This window comes from Indicator indicator, chromosome 22 (genome assembly GCF_027791375.1).
Source record: "Indicator indicator isolate 239-I01 chromosome 22, UM_Iind_1.1, whole genome shotgun sequence".
NCBI classification, from domain to species: domain Eukaryota; kingdom Metazoa; phylum Chordata; class Aves; order Piciformes; family Indicatoridae; genus Indicator; species Indicator indicator.
Window position 1 is genome coordinate 12,775,560 of NC_072031.1, and position 25,801 is coordinate 12,801,360.

Consider the following 25,801-nt stretch of genomic DNA (forward strand, 5'->3'; position numbering starts at 1 on the left):
CTCGTTTGACTGTTTGCCCAGCCACTTTCAAAATTCAAATAATCCTGCCCTGTCTCCACTCCAGCTTGGTCCCCAGTGAGTATCTCAAACATTTTACATATCAACAATTCTTTCTAGAAACTAGGGTCTAGGGAGCATGAGGAAGTGAAGAAGCTTGAGCATATTTATCAGGCTTGACACTTTCTATCAGTATGCAGCACTAGAAAACAATTTCCCTGATGAATGGATGGGCCCAAAGTAGTCACACAGCTCTGTATCTTGCTTTCAACCTCATTAGTCTTTCAAAGAAGTACAGCTCAGCAAAGGGCTTCAAACTGCTGACAGACTTGCAACAAAGGAACTTGCAGGAGTGGTAGGAACTGTAGCTACGTTACAGACACGCAGCTGAACTGCAGGGGTTTAGTGACAACAGTTGTGTGTGTGACTGCTTGTGCTGCTGCAGAGGGGCATTCCTCCACTGCAGACACCCCAGTGTCAATGCAACAGGGCTGTGTGTGATTTCACAGGTCTTGTCTAAAGGTTCAGTGCACTTTGGTGAGGACATGCACACACACCACCCAAAGACAGCAGCCAATCAGACATAATCTACTGCTGTAGAAGTGAAAAAACTCACTGACTGCCCATACCACCACCAGAGGGAATGGCCTCAAGCTACGACTGAGTAGGTTTAGGACTGGACATTAAGAAAAAAAATTTCACAGAAAGAGTGGTCAGGCACTGGAATGAGCTGCCCAGGGAGGTGGTTGAGTCACCAACCCTGGATGTGTTCAAAGGTTGTTTGGATGTGGTGCCTGGGAAGATGGTTTAGGGGTGACCCTTGTAGAATAGGGTTCTCGGTTGGACTTGGTGATATTTTCCAACCTGAATGTTTCTGTGTGTGAGAGAAGCTAAAGTTATAGTGACATTGGAGTGTGTGGTCTTCAAGGCAGAGAGAAACAAAAGAAGAATAAGCTCTGAAAAGGACAGGTTGATACCACTGCTTGAAGAGGAATATTCCAAGCTCAGCTAAAATCCTGCAGGTGACAAAGTAAGCAGAAATGAAATGATATTACAAATTCCTTTCACTAGTGGTACAGTGGTTTGTTGGTTTGTTCTATCAGTTTTCAGCATTGTTTCTGACTCCAAGCCAGAAAGTAGCCATAAAGGGCAGGAAACAGCTCAACTATAAACTAAACCCAGAAGTGTGCTTTTTCCAGGCAGCTATGTTTTAGGAAAAAAACCTGTGGGATCACATGAAGGCAGAAGTCAGCCAGGAACCTTTTATTTGGTTCCTAAATTCTGCTTACTGATTCAACACCCCAAAATATTCCAAAAGGGAGATCCAACACAAAGCTTTGTGCATCCTGTACTATTCCACCCAACCCTTAGTGCTGAAGCACTGTGGAGCACAGGCACTTGGTTTCTGCCCCATATTTATGCCAGGACAGGGTTACAACAACTCATCTGACAAGAAGAGACAGTGTGCTTGACCTGGTTCACTGGGCAGCTGGTCAAATACCTTGGCCTCTAGTTAGCAGGACTGCCTTGTCTTTTTTTTTCTGGCCAGAGGGCTAGTTACACCATAACCTGGATCAGACATATCTCTGTCCTGCTTTTGAAATCTGTTTTCAACTAGGTCATTTTCCTTGATTTAATCACCAAGGAGCTCCAGAGTGCACAGTGTTCCAGCTACCCTCCTACCTCAGGAACCACAAGCTTCCACTTCAGATAGGTATGATTAAAGGATCTGAAGTTGCAAACTTATTAGGGATGGAAGAGTCTCATCGATTTTAGGATGTCCCATGGAGGACTTCAGGATTAGGTCTCATTTACACAAACAAAAGGCATAAAGCTGAAATCAGAGTTTTTGTATTATTTCCCCACTGAGGTCTTGCCTGAAGAGGTCTAGCACAGACAAACATCCACAGCCCAAATCTAATTTTAAATCATGTTCAGTATGTTAGGACACAGTACTATAATTCTTTTTTCTCTTGTACAGAAATTGTATCCAACAAGGAACATGCAGCTATCTGCTCCAAATGGGTGCTGGAAGCAGCTCCACCAATGCACACAAGACTTAGCACTGCAGCAGTGACACAGCAGTGCCATTCCATGGGAGTTCAGGAGCAGAAGTCTTTGATGCCATTAAGAAATAATCTGGCTTTCCAAGGCTGCAGCTCCGTGGTAAATTAAGTGAAAAAGACTTCTATGGAGAAGAAAAAGCTACAAATGAGATTTGAACATACTGCTACAGATGATACCAGAACTCACAACCCTGCTCCCTGCACACGACCCCTTCCTCTGATCACAACTTGGCATTACAGCTTGCACACTCTTGCACAACCTTCACCACAACTTCCTCTGGAGATTTGTACTAACTTTTATTTACTTTTTGCTTCACTTGTAATTTCATCAACAAATAACTGGGTACCTGCAACCTTAGACCTCTGGGTGGTTTAGGGACTGCCAGCAGCAGCAATGCTCCACCTCTGCTGTCTGCAAAGAGTCTCCATCTCTGGAGACTTTCAAAACCTGCCTGAATTTGTTCCTGTGTGGCCTGCCCTAGGTGAACCTGCTTTGGGAAGGGAGTTGGACTAGATGGTCTCCAGAGGTCCCTTCCAACGCTTACCATTCTGTGATACTGTGCAGCACAGCCACCTTCCAGTGCATTCAAACTCTGCTTGTCACAGAATCCAAACACCTGGCTCAGCACTAAGCAGAAGGTGCATTGTCACCTCCTCCTGTGAGTTATTCAAGAGCCATTTCCAATGTACATTTCAAAAATCAGTCATGACTTGCTTGGCAGAAACAATTTGTGGATGTTTGCGAAAAAAAAGAACCAAACAGCAAAACAAAACATCTGTCACTGCAGAGAAATGGATTTGTTCTTCACACATTCAGGTAGCAAGTGCAAACCATGCAGTGAGGTCTGGGCTGCATAGAACTATGATATTTCTTGGATTTTCAGCTTACAAACAGGCAAACCTAAAGTCAATTTGTTTGCATGGACTTCTACAATACTAAGGGGTGTGTGTGGGGGGAGGTTGTTGCTTTTTAAGCACCTTCAAAACTGTTGTCCAACTTACAAGGAAAGTTACAACAGTAAGCTTTCTCTTGGGCCCTTTGAGACTAAACACCTGCATGTTGCAGAAAAAAAAACCAACAACAAAACAAACAAACCCAAACTAACAAAAAAAACAACAAACAAACCAACTCCCCCCAAAACCAAACAAAAACCCAAACCCACACTGGACTTCAGAAAAACATTTTCCTGGTCTTTCTAAGCACAGCACAAGGAAGGAAACATTTTGCAATGCTTTACAGTTCCCCAAACAAAAAGTGACCTCTTCTAACACTAACCCAAATCTGTGTGCTGCAGGCTTGGACACCAGCAAATCCTTCAGCAATTCACAGATACAAAAGAGGAAGTGGTGACACTTCAGACAGCCAAAGCTTTCCTATTAAGTCTGTGATTGAAAAATGTGCAAGACAGCAGAATTATAAGTGGCTCAGTCATAATTTTAAGCAGGAAATACTCTGCTCTTATCAGCATTGCTTAAAGCCACCTCTGTTAGGCTAATCCAGTAACCTGTGAACGCTGAAGCACCCTGGATAGAAAGGGCCATTGTGAAAAAAGTCTTTCACCATTTGTTTTCACAGCAGCTACATCTGGGAAAGAAACTACAGCAAAGCATCTACCTCTCAGCAGAGCACTTCTTGGATCAGTGTTAGAGGCAGAAATGCAAACACCATATGCTCTGCTGGAGCTTTGGCTGCTTAGATCCATGCCTTGTCAATATGTGCCAGCCCAGCTCAGCCCCTGGTGCTAGCTGAACTGTTTGTGAAAGCATGCTTCAGTACTTGGGGCTGCTGCTCCAAAGCTGGGCCTGGAGTACCACTGTTAGCCCTGAGATAACAGCATCACCTCCCCTCCTATTGTTACTTCTGATAAGCCCAGAGAGGGAAGCCAGCAGCCTGGCATGCCTTCATCTGGCAACCCTCTTCTTTTAGGACAGTTCAATGCATCATTTACATGCTGCTACTGATGAAGAGGTGCATTCAATGTTGACTTTTTGTCCAGGAAAAAAAAGTGATCCTCACAAGCTAAAAGCAAATTTGTTTCCCCATTTGTGATCAACTTACCCTTTGCAGTTTTCCACCATGTATTTCATTAGGAATATAAGGCACCTGGGACATTTGCTGTTGATACAAAGACTGTCCCCATTTCTCCACCCACTAAAAGGCTCTTCATCTCAACACTGCACTTCTGCATTTTGAAAGCATCCTTCCACCCATGGGCAGCCCCACTAGGCAGTAGCCCTGTACCTTTAAACATAAAACCCTCAAAACACATTGAAGCCTTCCTTCAGCTAGCAGCAGCAGCACTACTCACTGAGGACAAAATTATAAAGTAGAAGAAGGAAGTGCGTTTTCTTTCATATCCTAAACTGGCTGATAGTTCCCTCAGTGTAATCCTGAGCTAGGCTTCCCAGCAACCTCTTTGTATTTTGTCTCTAGCTAGCTATACCATAATTACTGGCTATACTCTGTATTTCTGTCTCTTTTCAATGCTACCTTTAGATTCATAACCAGTGCTTAAGATGAATCCTCTCTATCCTTGACAAATCACAAAGCAAAACCACTACAGCTGAAGAGTTTAACAGTTCCAAGCCTAAAGTGCTTGCACAGCCACCCAATATGCCTCAAGAGAAAGGCTTCTTGACTCAGAACAGCCACTGTGAACACCCTCCCCCCACACCTCCCCCCATGGCATCTGCATCTGGTGCTTGAGTAAGCAGCCACCATCAGGACTCCAGAAGGGGCCACAAGCAGCACCAGCTGAAGAACCTGGCTACAGCACCCCCTGTTCACCAGGTCTACACATGGTCATGTGAGGGACAGGGCTTTGTCCTCCAACATCTTCACACCTTGCAGAAAGAAAACCCAAGAGCACTCTGCTGTTTTGCGTTTAACCTCACATCTGGGATTAGATACATCCCTCTGGCATTCAAATTGGAAATCAGAAGGGATCCAGCAAAGGATAGAAGAAATCCAATGGGCAACAGCCAGCAGTATTACACACTCATGTGCTAGAGTACTTTGAAGCAACACAGAGTTAGGATAGATTCCTGGCCTGAAAACTCTTGGGAAAAGGGATATTTATCAAGCCTCTCAATGTCCAGGCCAGAGCTATTGACGACTCAGCAGCAACCCATTTCTGCTATGAACCATCCTTGGGGTTAGCTCTGATCTTCAGCTTGGCAAGCCATCCAACACATGCTCTGTGATGCTTCACAACGACTTCACTATGTTTGTAAAGTCACCAAGGTTGGCCACTTCCACTAAACAACAACAAAACACCAGGGAGTGCTTACAGAAACTTAAAAAAGAAAAAAGTGAATTAAAATTTGGCTACTTAAGAACAGCTGATAGGGCTGCCACCAAGCCAGTTCCCCCGTGCTGAATGTGGAAATACATGATCTCACCTTCTCTGCTTGTTGTTTCATCAGATCTACACCAGGAACTGGTGCTTAGTTACTTATTTGCTACTTGCCAACCATCTCCTGCTTTGTTTATTTTTAATTCAGTGTCTGTCAGTCCACTGCTGTGACTGGATGGACTTGCAGCCAGCTCTCTTGACTGCTGAATCACATTTCTTAGCTTTATAATAACTGCCAGAGTTAATACTGAAAGTGATGTTCACAGTTAACTGTTGCATTTGAAAACAGCTCTTCTTGAAGCACCAAGTACCTTGTTACTCATGCAGATCAGCAATTTCCCTGGCTTGGAAGGTTATCATAAAGCAGGATTCACCAATGTCTAAGCAGAAACCCCCCAGGCTGTGTATGAACTGTCCCACAAAAGATGCCAGAAGGAGCCAGGCAGATCTTTTGTTTGTTTGTTTGAGTTGTTTTATAGATATTTTTAATCCAGGTTGCACGAGACATTCAACTAGCACTTGAAATCTCAAACATAAGTTCCACCCTTCCCTAAATGGAATTTTTCTTCCTACTCTTTATAGATAGGTATTTTACGCTTTGTTTATAAGCTTATTTTCAGAGCACATCCTAATCAAGAACAAAGAGAAGGGAAAACTAAGCTCCAGTGCAGGACTCACAGTATTTCTTGCTGAAGCTCACTCTCTAATCAAGTGGGGCTGACAGACCTCACTAACCACAGGACTAGCAATAAAAATGCATTCACTGCAGATTCTCTGAAGCTCAAGAGGAGAGCCATGCCCTCCTTAGCTCTGTCACCTCTTTTGTATCACCATTACTGATCACTATCCCTTGCCACAAACTCAGCTTGCTGGAAAAAAACAAAACACCAACGAGAAGAGTAGGTTGGAAAGTAATAGAGAGAGTTAGATCTGCTCCAACAAACCACATTAGATTAGCAGGGAACATTATCTGACTCCCAACCTATAACAGAAAACTGGATCTTTGACAAGAGACTTTTCACAGCACTTAAGGGCTGGTAGCAGTTGCCAGGAATTCTTCACCCTTTCAGCAGGTGTTAAAGCTTCTGGGATAGAGCCAAGCAGCACTTTGGACTCACTGAAGCAATCGAACCTTTGGTTACATCACCCAAACACTGCAAAAAGTGAGAGCAATTCACTAGAAAGAACTTTTGAGTAGCCCTAAGATAAGATAGCCTGAAGCCACGAAGCAAATATCTGCAGTAACTCTCATGTCTTCATGTTGCTTTTTATTGAATGAAAGCAAGTGGTGCATAAACTGCAGAACAAAGTAGAACAGAGCATCTGCTCAGACACTCTTAGGAAGCATTCAGTAACTGTTCTCACTTAACTCTATGCAGTATAAAACCCACCACGATACCTCTGGCAGCAACTGTGTGCACGTTAAGTAGCTCTTTCCTTTATGGGTCTGCAGAAGAACATCACAAGGCATTGCTAGTCTTCACTGCAGGAGGAGCTAAAGAGAGCAGCTTTTCATTTTGCTGGTTCTTCCCATCAATTTTAACAATAAAACAGCCAGCTCGAGTTTTTACTAAAAAGAGAAAGGGTTTTAATTTCCTTCTCCAGACACTAATAGTAGGGGGGGAAAAAATGCACTGCTGTGCAGCAGACAAACCTCACCTTCTCCAGACTGGAGGGTAAGGGTGGTCTTGATGGGGAATAGAAAGAAGGAAGGCAAGATGGATACGGTATGTCCCTGGTGCCTTCAAGGTTTAAATCACATTAGCTGAGACAAAGAAGCCTGCTGCACTTGCATCTTGAGATCAGTAACAGGCTCTTTGTAGGGTTTACCTTGGCTTGCCAACAAGGATCCACCCTCTTAAGGCCCTGTTGCATTAGTTTAAGGACACATCTCATGTCACATGCATGTGTGCTCTTCCTCCTCCCCTGTGCTCCTGGTGACATGGTCCCAAGGTGTCACACAGCATGGGAGGCAGGATGCTGCTCTCTGCCTGTGTGTCACTGTATTTGCTCTTCTTTGCTCCATATTAATGAGGGTATTTACATGAGGGTGTACTTTCTTCCTAAATGTGCCCTCCATCCCTACTACACACCATAATCCTGTTTATGACATGCTGATTGCTATAGAAGTGATTGCATTGTCACTACATTATACCTTCAGGTGGAAAACGGATAAGTGAAGGAACAGGAGCAGGTTTTTGCGTACATTTAAGGACATGGTAGTGCAATCCCACGTGTAATGATAGTGTCTTTAACAGCAGCTTCCAGACACAGAATGTGACCATAAGAAATAGCATGGCATGAAGTTTTCGTTTTTATTTTTCCACTAAAAAAAAAAAAGAAAAGAAAAATCAGATTTTCCTGTCATCAACTCTCATTATTTGAGGCAGTGCCCTGCAGCTGAGCATTGCCATCCCAACCACTTTCCCAGGCTCCTGGCTGGTTTCCTGCACTCAAAACCCCGTCTCCTTAGTGCAAGGATCAGGGCGAAAGAAGTGACCAAAATCACATAGCCAAGTTCCATAACTAACTGCCCTTTTGTTGCTTACTGTCTTTTTTCTGGAGCAAGGATTCAGAAAGCAGAAGCAGGAGAGACAGAGCGCCTCAGATCTGACACGGTGGCTGAGACGCATGGCTGCCCCGGGCTGAGCCAGCGGAGCAGGACAGCCTGCGTGCCTGCAATGTGTAACCCCACCTGGCAGCCTCTTCACCAGGGGCACAGGCATAGGGGGGACTAGCTGGGTGCTGCCTGAGACTTAAGTACATGACAGCTACGAGTGCAGCTTAATAGCCCAAGGAATCCATTCCTTGCAAGCAGCTGGGAATCAAACAGGACACCTTCCTACCTACTTACACCCCCTCTCAGCAGATCTAGAGGAGCTTTAGATCACAGAAACATTCAGGTTGGAAAAGACCCTCAGGATCACCAAGTCCAACCGACAGCCCTACTCTGCAAGGGTCACTGCTAAACCATATCCCCAAGCAGCACATCCAGACAACCTTTAAACACATCCAGGGCTGGTGACTCAACCACCTCCCCTGGGCAGCACATTCCAATGTCTGACCACTCCTTTGGTGAGATTTTTTTCCTGATGTCCAGTCTAAACCTATCTAGCTGTAGCTTGAGACCATTCCCTCTTGTTCTATCAGTAATTACCTGTGAGAAGAGACCAGCACCAGCCTCTCTACAACCTCCTTTCAGGTAGTTGTAGGGAGCAATGAGGTCTTCCCTCAGCCTCCTCTTTTGCAAACTAAACAGCCTCAGCTCCATCAGTCTCTCTTCATAAGATTTGTACTAGATCTTTAAAGCCAGGAATGTACAAGGAGCCAGCACCCCAAGTGTAGCATTGGTGCTCACATGCCATGGGTAATGCCATTCCCCAAAAGGATGAGATGGATGGATGGCTCTGAACTCTGCGTGGCCTATAGCAGAGTTTCAGCCATCAGACACATATCTAGATCAGGGGATACAGAAATGCCAGAGTAGAACCCAAAGAGCCATTGCACAATCCAAACCACAGCTGCACCAAGAACAAGACTGTTATCCCAGTATACTTAAAGTTTTCACTATCTAGTTTGCAGTTAACCATGTAACACTTCCTTACAGCAGTCTGCTTCACATGTCTAATAGAAACAAACAAACAAACAAGCAAACAAAAGAATTCCTCACTGAAAACAAAGCTGAGGACTACATCACAGCTCAGGATCTATCACAGCTCAAAATACTCAGGCTCTGTTTTCCCAAGAGAAGTGACCAGTGGCTTGTCAGAAGGCAATAGGACCTCAAAGGACAGTTCAGTACACCCCCAAGGATGGAAATTGCATAAGACTAATTTTAGCATCAAAGAAGTGGTGGTGTGTAAGGGAGTAGGAAGTAAAGAATTAATCAGCTGGTGGATCCCACCTGCAGGTACAGGTGGAGGAAAACTCAGTGTTCACTACATCAGACATCAAGCAGCAAACTTCACTTTGGAAGGGAAAAGAAACACAGACATGCCTTGTTTGAACTCAAAACTTGATGAGCATTCAAGGCCTGTCCTTGAAGCTTTCTTTGGAATCTCAGATTTCATTTATTGCCTCAAATATTCAAGATGACTCTCGGTGAAGCCAGCAAGTAAATCAAAACTAATGAAGTCAGTGCTGAAAGTCTTGCCTTTAGGTTATACTTGCAGAGCTACCTTTCACCTGTTTGATATGTCACTGCTGTGATGCAAGAGGGACATCTCCTCCCAAGCCAAAGTGTAGCTGACATTGGCAGAAAATGATTCTGATCTACCTCCTAAACAAACTTGGACCTGCATTCCTCTTCAGCACTAGGGACACGTTAGGAGCTGGGTCAGTCACAGGCAGAAGGTGCAACAGCTAGCAAGTGGCCATTGAATGTATTTAGGAGCAGAAATAAGACCAGCAGCAGTCTCTCAAAGCAACATTTTGTCGAGAACAAAATTAACAGCAATGAAATACTTTAGCTGCCAACTGAATTTTAACAGCTGCCACAAAATCCATGCAAACACCAGCAAGGTTGAAGGGGCATTGGAGTGAGACACACATGTGTCACAGTGAGCAGTTGTGTCAGGAAGAATTTCAGACTTAAGATACAGTTCAGGGACAAGAAGAATTAACAAGCCAAGGGGGGATTAGGGTAACAAGATCCCCACACTTCATCATCTTCTGCTGGGAGAGGAGGCAAGTTCACAGCTTGTCCCTTCCTTCTTCTCCCATAACCTCCATGATGCCTGAGGCGAAAGCTAAGCTGCACTAATAAAAACAGCAGAGCCAGCATAAACTGTCCAACCCTGTTATTTACACCTCAGCAAAATCCTCCCAGCATCTACTCTCACTCACAGGGCTTCTCTGGGAGCTGCCTGCTAACACACAGGCATTGGAAGCACGTCCCAGGGTACGGCTTGCCCACCCAGAGAATTTTTACAGCAGAACTGGACATATTTTATATTCATCACCTTTAGTTTACCCTTTAACACTAAAGCGTTTAAAATGCTTTTGAAGACCTTCTGTTTGAAGAGATTTCAACTTGCAGCAGGTCAGGATGTAAAAGCTCAAAAAAAATAACCCCCGAAGTGATCAAGAGATTCACTGTTGGAACACTCAACCTGCCCCAGAACATGGTCTCTGAGACCAGCCAAGAACTTTACCAAGATCTTTATCTGTCCATACTTATGAGAATGAAAGAGTTTTCTTTTAGCCTTGTAAATTTTTTGCTTCCACCAATTTGTCCATTCAGGTTGGTTAAACATTTGTGGTCTAAGCTGTAAGAATTATGGATATCTATAAGGAACAACCTCTGATCCAGAGTATTTGACCTCAGAGACCAGGAGTGAAACCCTGTCCTACCCAAGCTCTATGCACTTCTCAGTCTTATAAGACAACAATAACTCAAGGACTGCACAAGGAGAGGACAAGAAGGACAAACAGAAGACATTAGTCACATTGTGAAATACTAAAAGCATGAGGGAAGCTGTACCTGCACTTTTAAAATAGCACTTGCGTCCAAAGTAAAGACTTCTGTTTAGCTACAGGAGAAGTGTCAAGCAAATCATTCCATCCTCACTGGATGTGCTGTCTGTGCTTTCCACTAAAATCCAGACAGAAAAAGACCCCAAACACAACTGATCCACTTTTTCCTGCCACCTACTACAACTGAAACGATTTTCCTCTTAAGGGAGCATGAACATTAACACCTGCCATTGACTAGAAGAATCTTTAGCCTTGTGCAATAGCTCCCATTTACTCGAGACCACGACACTCCACAGAACCATAGAACTGTTGAGGCTGGAAGAGACTTTCAAGATAAGTCCAACTGCCCACCTAGAGCTTGCAATCCCACCCCTGCTGCTAAGCCACTACCACTACACCATGTCCCAAAGCACCACATCCGTGCATCTTTTAAATACTTCTAGGGATGGTGACTCCACCACTTCCCTGGGCAGCCTGTTCCAATGACTGATAACTCTTTCTGTGAAGAAATTTTTCCAGTATCCAACCTGAACCTCCCCAGCACAACTTGAGATTGTTTCCCCTTGTCCTGTCACTCGTTGCACGTGAGAAGAGACCGACCCCCACGTCACTCCAACCTCCTTTGAGGTAGTTGTAGAGGGCAATGAGGTCTCCCCTCAGTCTCCTCTTCTGAAGACTAAACAATCCCAGTTCCCTCAGCTGTTCCTTGTAAGACTTGTGTTCAAGGGCTTTTGCCAGCTTAGTTGCTCTTCTTCAGACAGGCTCCAGCACCTCAATGTCTTTCTTGAGGGTCTCAGAACTGAACACAACAAGTTCAGCCTAACCATATTGAAGTTCAAATCCTACAGGAAAAAAAAACAAGAAAAAGAGGCAAACCTATCTTTTTAATCTGATCTTCCCAGCACAGTGACAGCAAGCTATCTCCTTCCCTAGCCTTCTACCAGGTCTGAACCTTTTGGTAGCACTTGCACTTGACAGCCTGTCAGTTCAGAGCTAAGTGGAGATCATGTTTTCAGGGTTTCCCATTGTATTCACCGTGATCATAACTACAAGTAGAGTTGCAATAGGGTAGAAATAAGTCCTTCCCTGAAGTCCTCTCAGCCTTCCCTCTAGTTCTCCTTCTGAAGGAAAAAAAAAATATAAATCACAACTGCTTCAAAGATACCAGAAGTAGCACAAACTTCTCTCAGAAGTCCCTAGCCAGCTGTTGGCATGGGTCACTCACACAAATTAGTTCTGAAAATTACCTTCTTTCGTATTTCAGAAACAAGAAGAGATTACAAAATAATGGAAGTTTACTATTGATTTATTTCCCCCTAGAAGACTCAAAAAAAAAAAAAAAAAAAAAAGAGTAACTGATCATTTTTGTTGTAGAACACTCGGCCATTCCCTACAGCAAAACAGGCACTGTTTGCAAACCCTGCAACTGCTCCTGGTACACTCTTAGCCCAAACAGTAAAACTGCCTCAGCTGCTAAAGTTATAAGAAAAGATGTTTGCATAACTTCTCATTAGATTCTCCTTCCTCTTTTCTCTCCTTGAAAGCTACACTGTTATACCTCCCAGAAGAAAAAAAAATTAAGTATTTATAAGAAGGCTAACTCCACCCTTTCCTCTTAGTTCAACACCAAGAGGCAAGATTCAGCCAGAGGTCAGCCACTCCACACTCTCAGCTAGTGCCTTCATTTCTATGCCTTTCCACTTTCCTCACCAAAACACAAGCCAAGTGCCACCACCCCTGCATCTGTCAAAAATCCATTCTTTTCTGCAATTTCTGTACAGCTTACAACTGCTGCAGATGTTCCTAGGCTCTGAAAATTATAAGCCCATGGCTGGATGTCTAATTAAAGGAGGAATGAATTAACGAGTTTTACCAAAGGCTTTTGAGTCACCATTATAATTCTCACCCTTAATCAGTAGCAGGGCACTCAAAGGACAGCATGAGCAGGATCAAGAGTTGGGGGGGAGGGAGAGTAAAGCACCTCCAGCTGATGATTCCCCCATCACGTCCCTCTCCAACCTGTCACTGTCATTCAGACCCCGACAGCCAGATCCATCCCAGCAGGAAAACGCTTGGGCCTTTTGGACAGCTGAATACCAAAATGCTTCCTGAAGCTGCCACAAAGCACACACCAGCCTTTGAATGCTGAGCAGTGGTGAGATGCTGGGCGAGAGGCTCTGCAGAGCGCTGACTCCACCGCTTTCATTCATCCACAGCCCCAGCCCCCACCCAGCGCCAACAATTACAGTTCAGTCTCAGGCTCCCAAGGAGGCAGAAATTGAAAACACGTTTTCATTGAAGCACAGCTTGAATTTCATGAATTCCATTACTCTCAACTTTCTCAGCATTTCCTGGAGAGAATACTGTAAAACAAGGGAGAAAGGGGATGGAGGGGGCCATACAAGAGACAGCAATCATATACCACCCCTCTGACCATGCCAGTCCGAGAAGATACTACAGAGGCACTTGAAACAAGGAAGCAACATAAAAAAGGACTATTCCTAAAGTGAAGGAAATAAGCAGATGCTAAACATAAGCTTAGGGAGGAAGGAGAGCAACAAACTGCCAGAGGCCTCAAAGCAGTAACATATCTGTTAGGACTAGCACTTAAACAGCAAAGCTACAGGCACAGCCCAGATGCAAAATGTTGCAATTCCAGCAATGCAATAGAAAGCACCTCTTTGGTTGACTGAATAAATCTTAGCTGCTAAAGCAAGGAGCAAAATGACCAGTTTATCAGCCACAGGAACTTGAGTGCACTGCTAAACTCAAGAAAGTTTGCCCCCAGAAAACAGCATGAAGTATGGTGAGGTCATACTCTGCCCACCACAGCACTCAGAGTCTGCTATTCAACACCAAAGCAATTAGAATCATCAGAGAAAGCAGGTAGCACTAAGCTATGAGCCATTTCTTCCCCATGTACAGTTGTAACCCAATCAACTATGCAAGTCTTCAGGTTTTCTAATTAACACCCTATGGATAGCTTTGATACCATTACCAATGCTCTTAATGGTTCCTTCACCAACATCCTCTTTCCTCTATCCCCCCCAGCCTGGGCCTTATCTTAAGGAGCATTACATCAGCTCCTGCACCAAGTCCTCCTTGTAACAGACACTATTATGCAACTGAAGTGCCTCCATTTGGATTTTGGCATTATTTTGAATTTCAGTGTTGAATAGAAGGCTTGTTGAAATTCTCTGCATGAACAGCAGCATTTCACAGGCTGAAAAGGGTGCCCATGCACAGACACCAACACTGGCATAACAACATGCCTGAGTGTGTTATACATTCGTGAAACATCCATTCCCCACATTCCCTTTCCCCTTGCCCAGGAATAAGTCTGGCATTGTTAGGACTGATTAGCAATATCTTTCATCCCTAATTTCACACTGCAAAGGGCTTTCACGCACACGCACGTGTGGCACCGTTCTGAGGTTTATCAGCCAGAAAAAGCATTTAGCACTGACCAAGGAAATCACAACCTGAGTGTGCAGCTCCAGTTTAAGGGGAGGGTCGGCTCTCTCTCCTGGCTGGTTTCACTGTTGCTCTTACTATTGACCAAGAAATGCTCATTTGTTAAAATAATAACTTAAAAGAAGTCTGGCAAAGATCAGAGCTGCTGAAGCAAGCAACCTGATAACCATGTGAAAGCAGACATTACTAGAAATGTTATCCTCATAGCCAAGTGTTTAGAGAAAGGAATCAGGACAAGTACTGTGACCAACTTACACCAACTGCTGTGTCCATGTCTTGCATGCTAACCCACTTTTTCCCCCCTTTTTTTTTTTACAAGAGAATACCCTTGCAGCCTTAAGCACACAAATGATTACTCTGCAAGAACATGCACATTTGTGGCTTACCAAACCCTAAAGCTCCCAGTTCTAAGATCAGGCTCAGAAAAATACAAGTGGCTCATTACCTCTGCAGCATGAAAGTGCTCTGTGTTTTGCCCTCTCCTAGTTCATCCCATATGAAAAACAAACAAAACACTATCGGGATGGTGCTGCCCTACAGTGACTGTTCATTAGATACCTGCAGACCCTTTCATCATGCAGCAAAAGCTTTTCCTGGGTTGATGATTAACAGAATTAATTCCTGGTTTTCCACCACTGCAATACAACCAATAGCCTCAGTCACCCCTTGAAGTGGAGGAATGGGAAGGATTTCTAACAATGATGGCTTTTTTTTTTCCCCTCATAGTCACCTAAATGCATCTGCAGAACTCAAAATCTGGCATGAGCTTGATCCTCCTTGACTTTAGCTCACCTGTCTTGTTAATCATCACTGCCAGTTAAAACAAAGAACTGGTAGGATGACAGTCCCATAAAGCACAGGCAGCCTTGCTAAGAGAGGAGCAGGGTTACTAGGGTTTGGTTTTATTATTATTAGAGACAACTCTCCAGCATGTATCAATATGTCCCTGAGTATTTTGAGTCTTATCCATGCCTTAAAAGTGGGAATTAAAGTTCAGTAGAGAAGGTAATCCTGATATATCCCAACGTTACTCAAGTCTCATCTGAATCTCAGAGCAATTAAATTCCCAGACATCTCGTCCCTTTTCCCAGCAATGGGACTTGAAAACAAGCCAAGTTCTCCTACCCACTCAAGGGGAATGGGAAATCTCAATGTAACTGGTGGAAGGTTTACTACTAAAAGATAAAACAGAAAGCAGAGGAGAACTGACAGTCATCAAGAGGTTAAGTTGCCAATGAGATGCTAACTCTCCTCCATCACAAGAAAATTAAGTGAGCACCATCTTACTCAGTGCTAGCTTGCAGCCACCCAAGCCTATTCACTTGACATCAAAGAAAGCAAAGAATTACTTCAGAAGAGTAACCATCACTGCTCAGTCTTCAAGCATAATGATCTTTACAGGAAGAGAAGCATTGCACAGAGCTGGCTGGGCAAGCTCTGCCACAGCACAGTCTTACCACATCAAGGGGAATAGCAGGAACCATCAATTCTGGACTTCAGCCTTTCCATCAGTAAGTGTGCTGGGAGAAGAGGTGTAAAATCAGCCTTGTCTTAGGTGATGATGAAGAGGAGGGGAAAAGAAAAAAAATGGAATTGTTGGGTGCTTGTCCATCCAACTGTCTGTCCTGAAGACATGTAGGTCAAGAAACGTGATGTAATAAAGGCCAATAATGTTTGTCTGTCTCAGCCTCATTTGACTGATTTGTTTTGGGTTTTTTTGCTTTGTTTCGGGGCGGGGGGGTTGGTTTTGTTTTGGGTTTTTGTCTCTTTTTTTGTTTACAGGTTCAAAAATAAATCTAATCCCAAAATATAAGTAAGAGATCAAGACAGTTTGTGGCACAGCTCCTTAATCCACATTCAAAGCCTTGGGATTAAGTCAGAAGAAAGCACCTGACTTGCTACCCTTAATCTCCAGAGTCATGCCTAATGGGATATGTTCCTCTGGGTGAGAATTTCTCACTTTCCCTAATAATGAAAAATACAGAGCAGTAAAAATCCACACCAGCAGCTGCTTGAAAGACTGCTTGTTTTATTGGATCAACATTTAAACAAAAGCTTTTTGTTAACCTGAAGTGTGGCTCTTCCTCTGCTCAAGAAGGCATTAAGAACTGGGAAGAAGGAAAAACAGAAATAAAAAAGGAAGACACAGTAAAACTGAACTGATTCTGCATAGTCCTTTCTCAAGAATGCCAGTGATTAGGCTTTGCAGCTGGACACCAAGATAAGCTTCCTAAGTAGCTACATCATTTCGGAGGCAAACTGAAGGTTAGAGACCCTCATCTGCACTTTCAGTTCCTGTTTAGACTCCCTTTTTTCCAAAGCAAATGAAAAATGTGAGGTTCTTGAATATTAGCTACTCCAAATCAAAAACCACTAGTGTGCACACAGGTAAGTACAAGATACAGGCAGCACTCAGAGCTGCATTACCCAAGATTTACTTCATAAATACTTAAATCTAAACCAGGCAACACGAGCTGTTATACTGATGTAGGAAAAAAAATGAGAGGATTTTTAAGAGGATAAACATTGTTTTGGTGCAGAATCACCAAGATGCCAATGGCTGGCCACTATCTGACCAGCCTGATGCTTTTAACTCTGGTTCTGCTCTTCCAGCTAAGACCAGCATTGATACCTTCAGAACAACACATGCTGCATAGAGGTTTCCCAAGACTAGGAAGACCACCAAGCCTGGCAATTGTAGCTTCTCTGTGCAGGGTACTTCTAGGATTCCATGCAGATGAAGCAATCATGGTTTACATCTTGGCACACTCACTTGCATCTCCTTTCCTCCTCCCTCCAAAATGTGTTTCACATTTCTCCAAGTTACCTTTTATCCCTGTGTGTACTCCGCTCTGCTAACACCATCTGTTCACAATAGTTACCCTTTTTTTTCTTTTTTTTTTAATGAGAATAAGGTAAACTACAGTCAAGGTTTCCAGAAACTGTCAATTCTCAGGACACCATCTGCACAGCATGGGTCAGCAAAAAAAGTAAGGCTGCAGACAGAAAGTTGGCAAAGGTTGACTTTTTTCCTGTCTGTATACCATATGTTCCTGCATGACTGGATGTATGGCCAACAGAGCCCATTGTATGACTACCTTTGATAGAAAATCAACCATCAAAAAATGTCTTGATTCGACATTTTTAGTTATTCATCACGCTGAACTTCTCCAGTAAAGGCTCTTCCAGATCAAACACAGAATGAAGGAGTCAGACTGCAACACCAGCTTGCTGATAAGGTTCTTAAAAACCTAAAAGCAACTTCAATTTAATTAGAAAACGTTGGATTCTACTAACTGGGGTCACCTAACCTTTCTGGAAATATGAGTGAAGTAGTGCTACAGCAGGATAACTGATCAGACCTTGGAAGGAGTCCATTTATTCTTGAAAGAAGCCTTCAGCCTAACCCCTTAAAGAAAGGCACATTACCCTCTGAATCTGAGCCAACTAGACAAAAAAACCCCACGTCATCCTACTTGACTAATACACATGTTTCCAATTTGCAGAAAGACTCTTGGTTTCAGAATTGAAATAAGATGCCAGTACAGTAGAGGAAGTTCTAAAACAATCTCTCTAATCCAAGTTTTTTGGCAGTTTAGGTTCCATCATGTTTCTCCAGCCAAGGAATACTTCCAAAGACAACATTAACTGTTATGTGTGGGGAAACAGCCTAACAACGCCAGAAAATACCTGACAGAATGAATTCCTTGCTGAATCTGAGCCTACAGGTTCAAAAACACATCCTTTGGATTAAAGTCTGCAAGCTCAAAAAAAAATGAAGCATCATTTGGCTTACACAGCAGCCTTCCCTGCTGGATCCCTCCACAGCACCTTTCCTCCTTGGCACACAGCAGTAGCAAAGGAATGATCCAACACAAAAGCACCGAGAGATGTACGATAGGAAACTCCTGGGTGACAACACTAAGGAGACCAGATCAAAACCAAGGACTAGAGCATACTGTTGTTATCAGTGCTTTCTTTAGCATGGTTCTGCATCTTAAATGGTATGAATCAATCACCCAGCCTTTTTCCAAAGCAGATACAGTTGCCATCACACCTACTATCTGTGCAGTTGCAGCTCTGACTCTGGCAGAAAAGGCAGGAGAATCGTGCAAGGAAAGAGTTTCAAAGATGCTGGAGCATTTTGGTTTATTCTAGCCTGATTCACACACAAACCATGCATTCACACAGATTTGGGTCAGCACTGCCATTTCCCAGCAATTAAGCAGAAACTCAAGTCAAGGTGCTCTGCAGCTGCAGCTTAGCTTTTGCAGCCTCTTTCCTTCTTCTCCACTGTTTATTGTACACTTCTCAGCACACGGTGAGACTTAAGAGCTACAATAAAGTGTTGTCAGTACCAAAGGCACCCTGACTCAAGCAGATATTTCATTGCCTCTTGTTATGCTGTATTAAAAAGCTATTCAGCTTTTCTGCTGCTTTCCAGCATGTAATCTGCATGCAACCTCAAGACTCTTAACCAACTTTACCCTGAGAAATAAAGTGAATTCAGTGCCATGCAACTAAGTCAGTCACAAGTACTTACATTATTAAATAGATTAAACTATTGACAACAGCAATCTCAGGACCATCCCACTAGCCCAATTAGCTGAACTGAAAAGTGAGTAGGCAGCTCTGGTAAGACCACCATTTGTTTAGCAGGAAAAGGCACAAAGATCAGAACCAGTATGAACATGATGCTGTCAGAAGGAACATGAGCTTTGCTCCATTTTTACATTCCCTTCACTCCAGAGTTTGTGACTCACTTCACAATGAAAAGGCTTTGCAGAGCACTGCAGTATGACTCAGATGAGAATACAGCCAGAACAAAACTGTTCATATCAAGATATCTCCAACCCAAATGATTCACAGAGGATTAGGAAAAGAACTGGTCTGATAAGATCCTCTACTGGGATGACTCTATGGAGCAAGTCCTGGAAGCAGCACATGATGGCAGCTCTGACATGACTCAACAGCATGCCAAACCCTCTGGAGAAGGATCACAACCCCAGCTCATTGTGCACTGAAGCTCACCTCCATTCCCCCAGAAAAAAAGCAGCAGCTAGTTGTGCTGTTGTCCACAGCTCATTGTGATGGCAGCAAAGCACCTGAAGGACACACGTGTACACATACATTTTTAACCAATCTATTCCAGAGGGGAAGGATCTGTTCTGCTCCTCCACACTGGCACACAGTGATCTAGCCTGATGCAACACGATACGCTGTGGGAGAAGATCAGTAATGCCAAGAGAGAGCATTTTAGAGCCTGACTCAGGTGAAGAAGGTACAGAGCCAAAACCTGCAGCTGCATTGATCTCAGCCCTTGGCAACAGCATTGCCATAAGTATTTCTCATGCTGTCAGACAAAAGCAGGAAGCCCTGTAGGTTGGTACACAATGAATGCAGCTGCCTTGAGACAGGCCAGTACACAGTGGGTGTCTTGCCTGCTCTGACCAAAGGGACTAACAGGACAGAAGAGCAGAGTTAGCCATTAGATCTACATTCTTCTAAATATTCTCCCATCATCTAGGGTCCCCGAAGACTAAACAAAGACCCAGACTTCAAAGAGCAGTGGTATGTGCTTATCTGTGAGCTACACACACTTCAGAAAGGTTTCAGGGGACAATAGCCTGTCTGCTGCTTCAGTGGAATAGTGGCTTGGGCATTACAGTAATCCTTGCTAGGTAGAGGTGGAAAGCCTGTTAAATCAGCAGCCTCCTCACTTGCAGGAGCACATGGCACTGCAACAAGTGACAAGACAACATTCAAATCCAAGCCACTGTATTTTGCTTTTGGTTGAAGTGGAATAAAGGTTCAGTTGATGCACATGTTCAAAGCCTACTATCAAAACAAATGCAAAAGAGGTAGGTCTTTGCTAAGAAGTTACTAAAGAAGACAGTTTTATAAGGAAAGCAATGTTCTTCCTTGGTCATGGGATAGGAAATCTTTTATAGAGAAGCAGTGAAGAATCAGGAAGGATATGTTGCTTCCTTCCTCTTAACAGTTCAGAGTAAGAATGCACACTGGGCCCCGCTATATGCCTATTTATGACAACAGTCTAGATACCCAGTGACTTGAAGGCATGGAAATGCAAAGGTATTTTTGGTTTAGCAAAGGTAATCCTTCCTTACTACAACTAGGGATACTCTGTCCTTTCCCATCCCCATAAACTCCCAGCTAACATCTCCCACTGTCCTTCCTTCAGCCTACTGGAGAACTCAAGTGCAGCGTGCAGTTAAACAGCTTATACTTGAGAACCAAGCTATCAACCACTGATGGAACAGAAGACAGAAATACACACAATTTGTGCCAATGAAATCTACAAAGAAAAGAAAAATATGCAAGATTTATCTTTTTTTTTAATGGAGTTTCTTATTTCCAGGGTGCATTACAACCTCATCTGCTAAATATGAAAGGTTGTTAAAGAAGAGAGGAGGCTATGACAGCACAGGCTGCAAACAAAGCAAGAGACACAAATTCGATAACAAAGCTAATAGCAAAAGCTAGAATTCAAAAAAGGCCTTCAGAACTATTTAAAGCATGAGAGAGCATTCAGCATTACAGTTCCCACTCCTGGATTAAGTTTCCCTGTTTCACTGCATTAGAATTAATCTACGTGGCTATGAACTCCAGAGTCAATTTGCAGAGGCACAGCAGCTTCGTTATATAACCAGCGACACCGATAACACAGGGCTGCCTTGCTGGAGCCTGCTTGCTATCCATCACCAAGACCAAAACCAGCCAGGCTGCTGCTGCTCAAATTGTTCTCCTGATGACAGACACTTCAGTAATCCAGACCTTCAGGTTTGGATTTGATAAGGCATTTTCTTGCGAGGTGATGTCAAGACTTAAAAGGCCATCTACTGCTGTGCAAGAGGTCCTTAACATCACCAAGGGAGGGAGGCAGCTAGACAGGGGGAGAACAGCAGAAGGCTTTAAGCTGGAATATGATTACCATGGAAAAATTATCTGACAAAAGAACACAACCCCAGACTTGTTGTGAGGAATGCTTTTAAGGAATTCAAGTGAAAACGTACCAGTACATGTGCTGCCTATTCAAAGGTCAACGAGTGCTTGTTTCATGATAACACACTCTCAAGAACATCTTTCCATGAACTCTCAACTTCTGATCTTCAGCATCTCGTATGCCTTATTTTAAAGGCTGCTACCCTCTGAGGTCATGGAAATACAGTTCATCTGCTGTACACTGTTACATCTGTGTGTGGCCATCTTGAACTCTGCTAAACCAAGGGAACTTCAACAAATTAACAAATTGAAGTCCCGAATGTGAAAGTTAGGTCAAATGTCAGTTTTGTTTACAGGTTTACATACGTTTCTTTGTATCCACTCATGGCTCTTTAAATACATCTCTCACATTTTGCTGTGGCTTCAACCCACAGATCTGTTCATATGTTTAAAACAAAAAGCCAAAACATACTGCTTCCTGAAGTGTTTTTAATACCTTTTACTTGCAGGATAAACAAGCACCACTCAGGTGCCCTGGCCTTTCTGCCCATGTGCATGGTAGCAGGCTGTGTATATAGGACACTGCAAGTATGTTGGAAAAAGCAAAATGGTGTTTTCAAAACCAGAGACCGTGGCAAAACGAGGCAGCAGAGTCACTGCAGCTCTGTTCCAAGATGACAGCAGAGAACACAGATGTTAGAGCACACAGATTCACTCCACAATCATTTTTAATTATATGCCTAGCCAACCAAGCACAGGATGCAGGGTAACCAGCATTAAAAAAAAAAAAAAAATAGTGGCACACAAATGTTCTGCAAGCATCTTCCCGTGCATTTGATGCTAATGCTGCTCTCATGCATTAAGTCATCTGCTTTCCATCAGGCACTTAGTGGCTTTTGGGAAGGCACCGCTGGCCTCTCTGCAGGTCTCGACGGTGGGGGACTGGCGGGATGGATAGTCTGTGCACTGGGCAGAGCCGTTATCCTCGGCGATGCGCGGTTATGACCCGGACGGGGGCATCAGGTCAGGATTGTGCCTTCACAGGGACAGAGCAGTCTGCAGCAGAGCAGGGACCCGGCGAGGGCACTGGGCCAGGGCTGCCTCCTGCTTCCCGTTGCAAGGTATCATTTCCCCCTCTCCCACGAAGAACTTGCGTTTCCAGCAAGCTGGAAGCGCTGGGGGATCCTGCTTGCCCCGCCGAGGGGCAATAGCCTCCTGCCCCCAGGCCAGCAAGACTCCCGCACGCCGACCTAGCTGGGCAGCAGCCCCCCACCTGCCTCCCCGGTGGAAGGGCACACATCACACGGCACGGGGAAACATGGCCCCCACAGACACCCATCCGAGAAGCCCCAGCTGAGAGCTGTCCCCGCTTCTCCTCCGAACTCCCCGAGGCGACCCGAACCCACTCCGCGCCCCCAGCTCCTAACACCTCCTGCTCGGGCTGCGAGGGGATCCCACGCGGGACATAGCCCCACGCACATACACACAGAGCCCTCGTGCCGGGACCCACCTGCTGGTACTCAGCGTCGTGCGGTCGGAAGTCGGCGGCGGTGAGCTCCCAGCGCAGGCTGAGGTGCGGCAGACGGTGCAGGAGGCTCACCCACCAGGGCGGCGAGTAACTGACGCCCGCCATGCCCGGCCGCGCCGCTCCACCTCACCCCAAGCCGCCGGCCATGGAGCGCCGCCGTCCGCCCTGCTCGTTCGCCTCTCCCCTCTCGCTCTCTCTCTTCACCCGCTCCGCAGCTGGCGGCCCCGCATGGCCGGCAACACCCGCCTCCGCCTCCTCCCTCCCGCCGCGCCGTTCGCTCCCTCTTTGTTCGCCGAGAGGCTCCACCACCTCCTCCGCGCCCGGCACCGCCCGCCCGCTCCCATTGGCGCCGCCGCGGCCCGCCCCGCCCCAGCCCCTAAGGGCTCCCTCGGCACCGTGGTTCAGGTGCCCGCGGGAGGAAGCGGGACGGCGGCTTCCTGGCCAGGCCAGGTCGGGGTTACCTTCATGCCCCAGCTCTCTAGGGTATCCTGCCCTTCGGCAGCCCGGGCAGCAGCCGCGCTTTGACCGCTTAAGAGTCGTGCAGGAACAGGGTGCTTCGGCACATGGTGGCCTGTTTGCCCAGGGTGGACGTCCCACACAGGGCGTCAAACAATCTCCCCTTCGCTGGTACCAGCACCTTTCCCCACAAAATAACCCCAAAATGCACTTCACGTGCCTGAGGAAAGTGCAGTTCCCAGGTCTTCGAACACCAATGTGTTCACCCGAGGTGACACACTTTGTGCGACACACGTGTTTCCATGACACTGTCTTGCTACTTGTTCCCCAGCCTGCCTTGGGTTTTCCAAAAGCCAGGGGAAAATTCTAGAAGCACCAAGGTGACTAAGCATGCAGATAGGCCCCTTGTGATTTTCAAGTGTGCCAAAGCTTCACCTATTTCAGGGAGACAGGGTTTAGCTTCTGCCATTCTCTCTGCAGGCAAAGGTTTGGGCTTTTCCAGATCCTGACCTAAAGCCAATTAGAATCACAAAGGGTGGAAAAGACCTCAAAGGTCAAGTCCAAATGGGAACCCAACACCACCATGCACACTTAAACCATGTCCTCAAGTGCCGTGGCTACAGCTCTTTTGAACACCTCCAGGGATGGTAACTCCACTACCTTCCTAGGCAGACCCTTCCAGAGACTGACCACTCTTTCAGTCAAGAAATTTTTCCCAATATCCAATTTAAACCTCCCCTCATGCACCTTGAGATTATTTCCTCTCACCCTATTGCTAGTTACATAGGAGAAAAAACCAACACCACCCTCACTACAGCCTCCTTTCAGGTAGTTGTAGAGAGTAATAAGGTCTCCCCTCAGCCTCCTTTTCTTCAGACTAAACAATCCCAGTTCCCTCAATTGCTCCTCATATGACTTGTGCTTCAGACCCTTCAGCAGTTTCGTTGCCCTTCTCTGGACACGCTCCAGCACCTCAATGTCCTTCTTGTAGTGAGGAGCTCCGAACTGAACCCAGCGTTCAAGCTGTGGCCTCACCAGCCATAGAGTCAGAGGAACAGAATCACTTCCCTGCTCCTGCTGGCCACACTGTTGCTGATAACACTTACATTGTTGCACCAACTTCAGTAGACCTGGAATGTCAGCTTGGTTTGATGTTTGTATAAATCAGAGCAGTGAATGCAACACCAGCGTATTTGGTGCAAAACACAACCAGAGATGTGCATAACATAACTGCATGTGTTGAGCTCCCCAAAGAGCCACTCAGACACAGCTTTCTCAAGGATTATACCCTCACACCATGGGAAAAGCTCTTTCTTTCTAAACACAACATAATCAAACTGATTTTAAAGGTAAAAAAATAGGAGCATACGTCCTCGAGGGGGTGTCAGAAACCAGTAAGTACATAAATACTCTGGATAATTCTAGGACAGTATAGCAAAATAAAGAAAGAACAACACTAAGCAGCAGCAATCCCAGGCTCCTTCATTTCACAGAATCACAGAAAACATCTGGGGTGGAAGAGATCTCAAAGATCATCCAGCCCAACCTTTCATTACAAAGGCTGTGCTGTTCCTGTTACAACTTCAATGTATAAAAATATTTGCTGTTTTATTTTAAAAGAAATAGATCAAGTAATTCAATTCTTCCTCTAACAGACTGAGGGAGCTGGGGCTTTTCAGCTTGGAGGAGACTGAAGGGTGTGACCTGTTCATGTTTATAAATATGTAAAGGGTGAGTGCGTAGGGGACAGAACCAGGCTCTTCTCAGCAATGCCCAATGGCAGGACAAAGGGCAATGGATGGAAATTGATGCATAGGAAGTTCCATGTAAAGAGGAGGAAGAATTATTTCACTTTGAGGGTGACAGAACACTGGAACAGGCTGCCCAGGAAGGTTGTGGAGTCTCCCTCTCTGGAGATATTCAAGACCTACCTGGATGAGTTCGTGTGTGACCTGGTCTAGGTGATCCTTCTCTGGCAGGGGGGTCGGAGCAGATGATCTCTCAAGGTCCCTTCCAGTCCCTAATATTCTGTGATTCTGTAACTATGTAGCATGGTCCAGCATTAATGAAGCAGTTCCTAAACTTAGCCAGCCTATTCAGACCACTTTCTCTTGGGCCTTTGCCCTCTCTGTATGATCACACAAACCAAAGTCTCCCCCTCCCAGCTCTGCAGCAGCACATTTCACCCACTGCTGGTTCAACAAGCTGAAAGCAATGTGGTTTAAGCATTGCTCAATGCAATTTGGAGTTGGAAGCAGAAAAAAAGGACCCTCCATCCTTCTAACAAACTTCAAGCAAATGTCTCTTGTGCCTCAGAAGCTTGAGAAACCCACATCTAATTTGCACCACTTGCAATTAGAAAACCACTGCAGTCTAAGAAAACTCAAAAAAATATTGGAGTGCTCTGTATCCCATTGGAAAAAAAAAGGGTAATACCAAGCACATTTTTCTCCTGAATGGTGGCATGTCAGCAGGTATTGTAGAAA

General features: G+C 44.9%; 1 protein-coding gene across 1 annotated transcript in view; it reads right to left on the minus strand.

The window, feature by feature from the left end:
* The window catches only part of TTYH3 (tweety family member 3), a 77,195-nt gene extending 54,231 nt beyond the window's left edge, over positions 1–22,964 (minus strand). The window contains exon 1 of the mRNA XM_054391041.1: positions 22,842–22,964. Within this exon, the coding sequence (XP_054247016.1) occupies positions 22,842–22,964 (123 nt within the window). The remainder of the gene's footprint in view (positions 1–22,841) is intronic.
* Between the last annotated feature and the right edge of the window lie 2,837 nt (positions 22,965–25,801).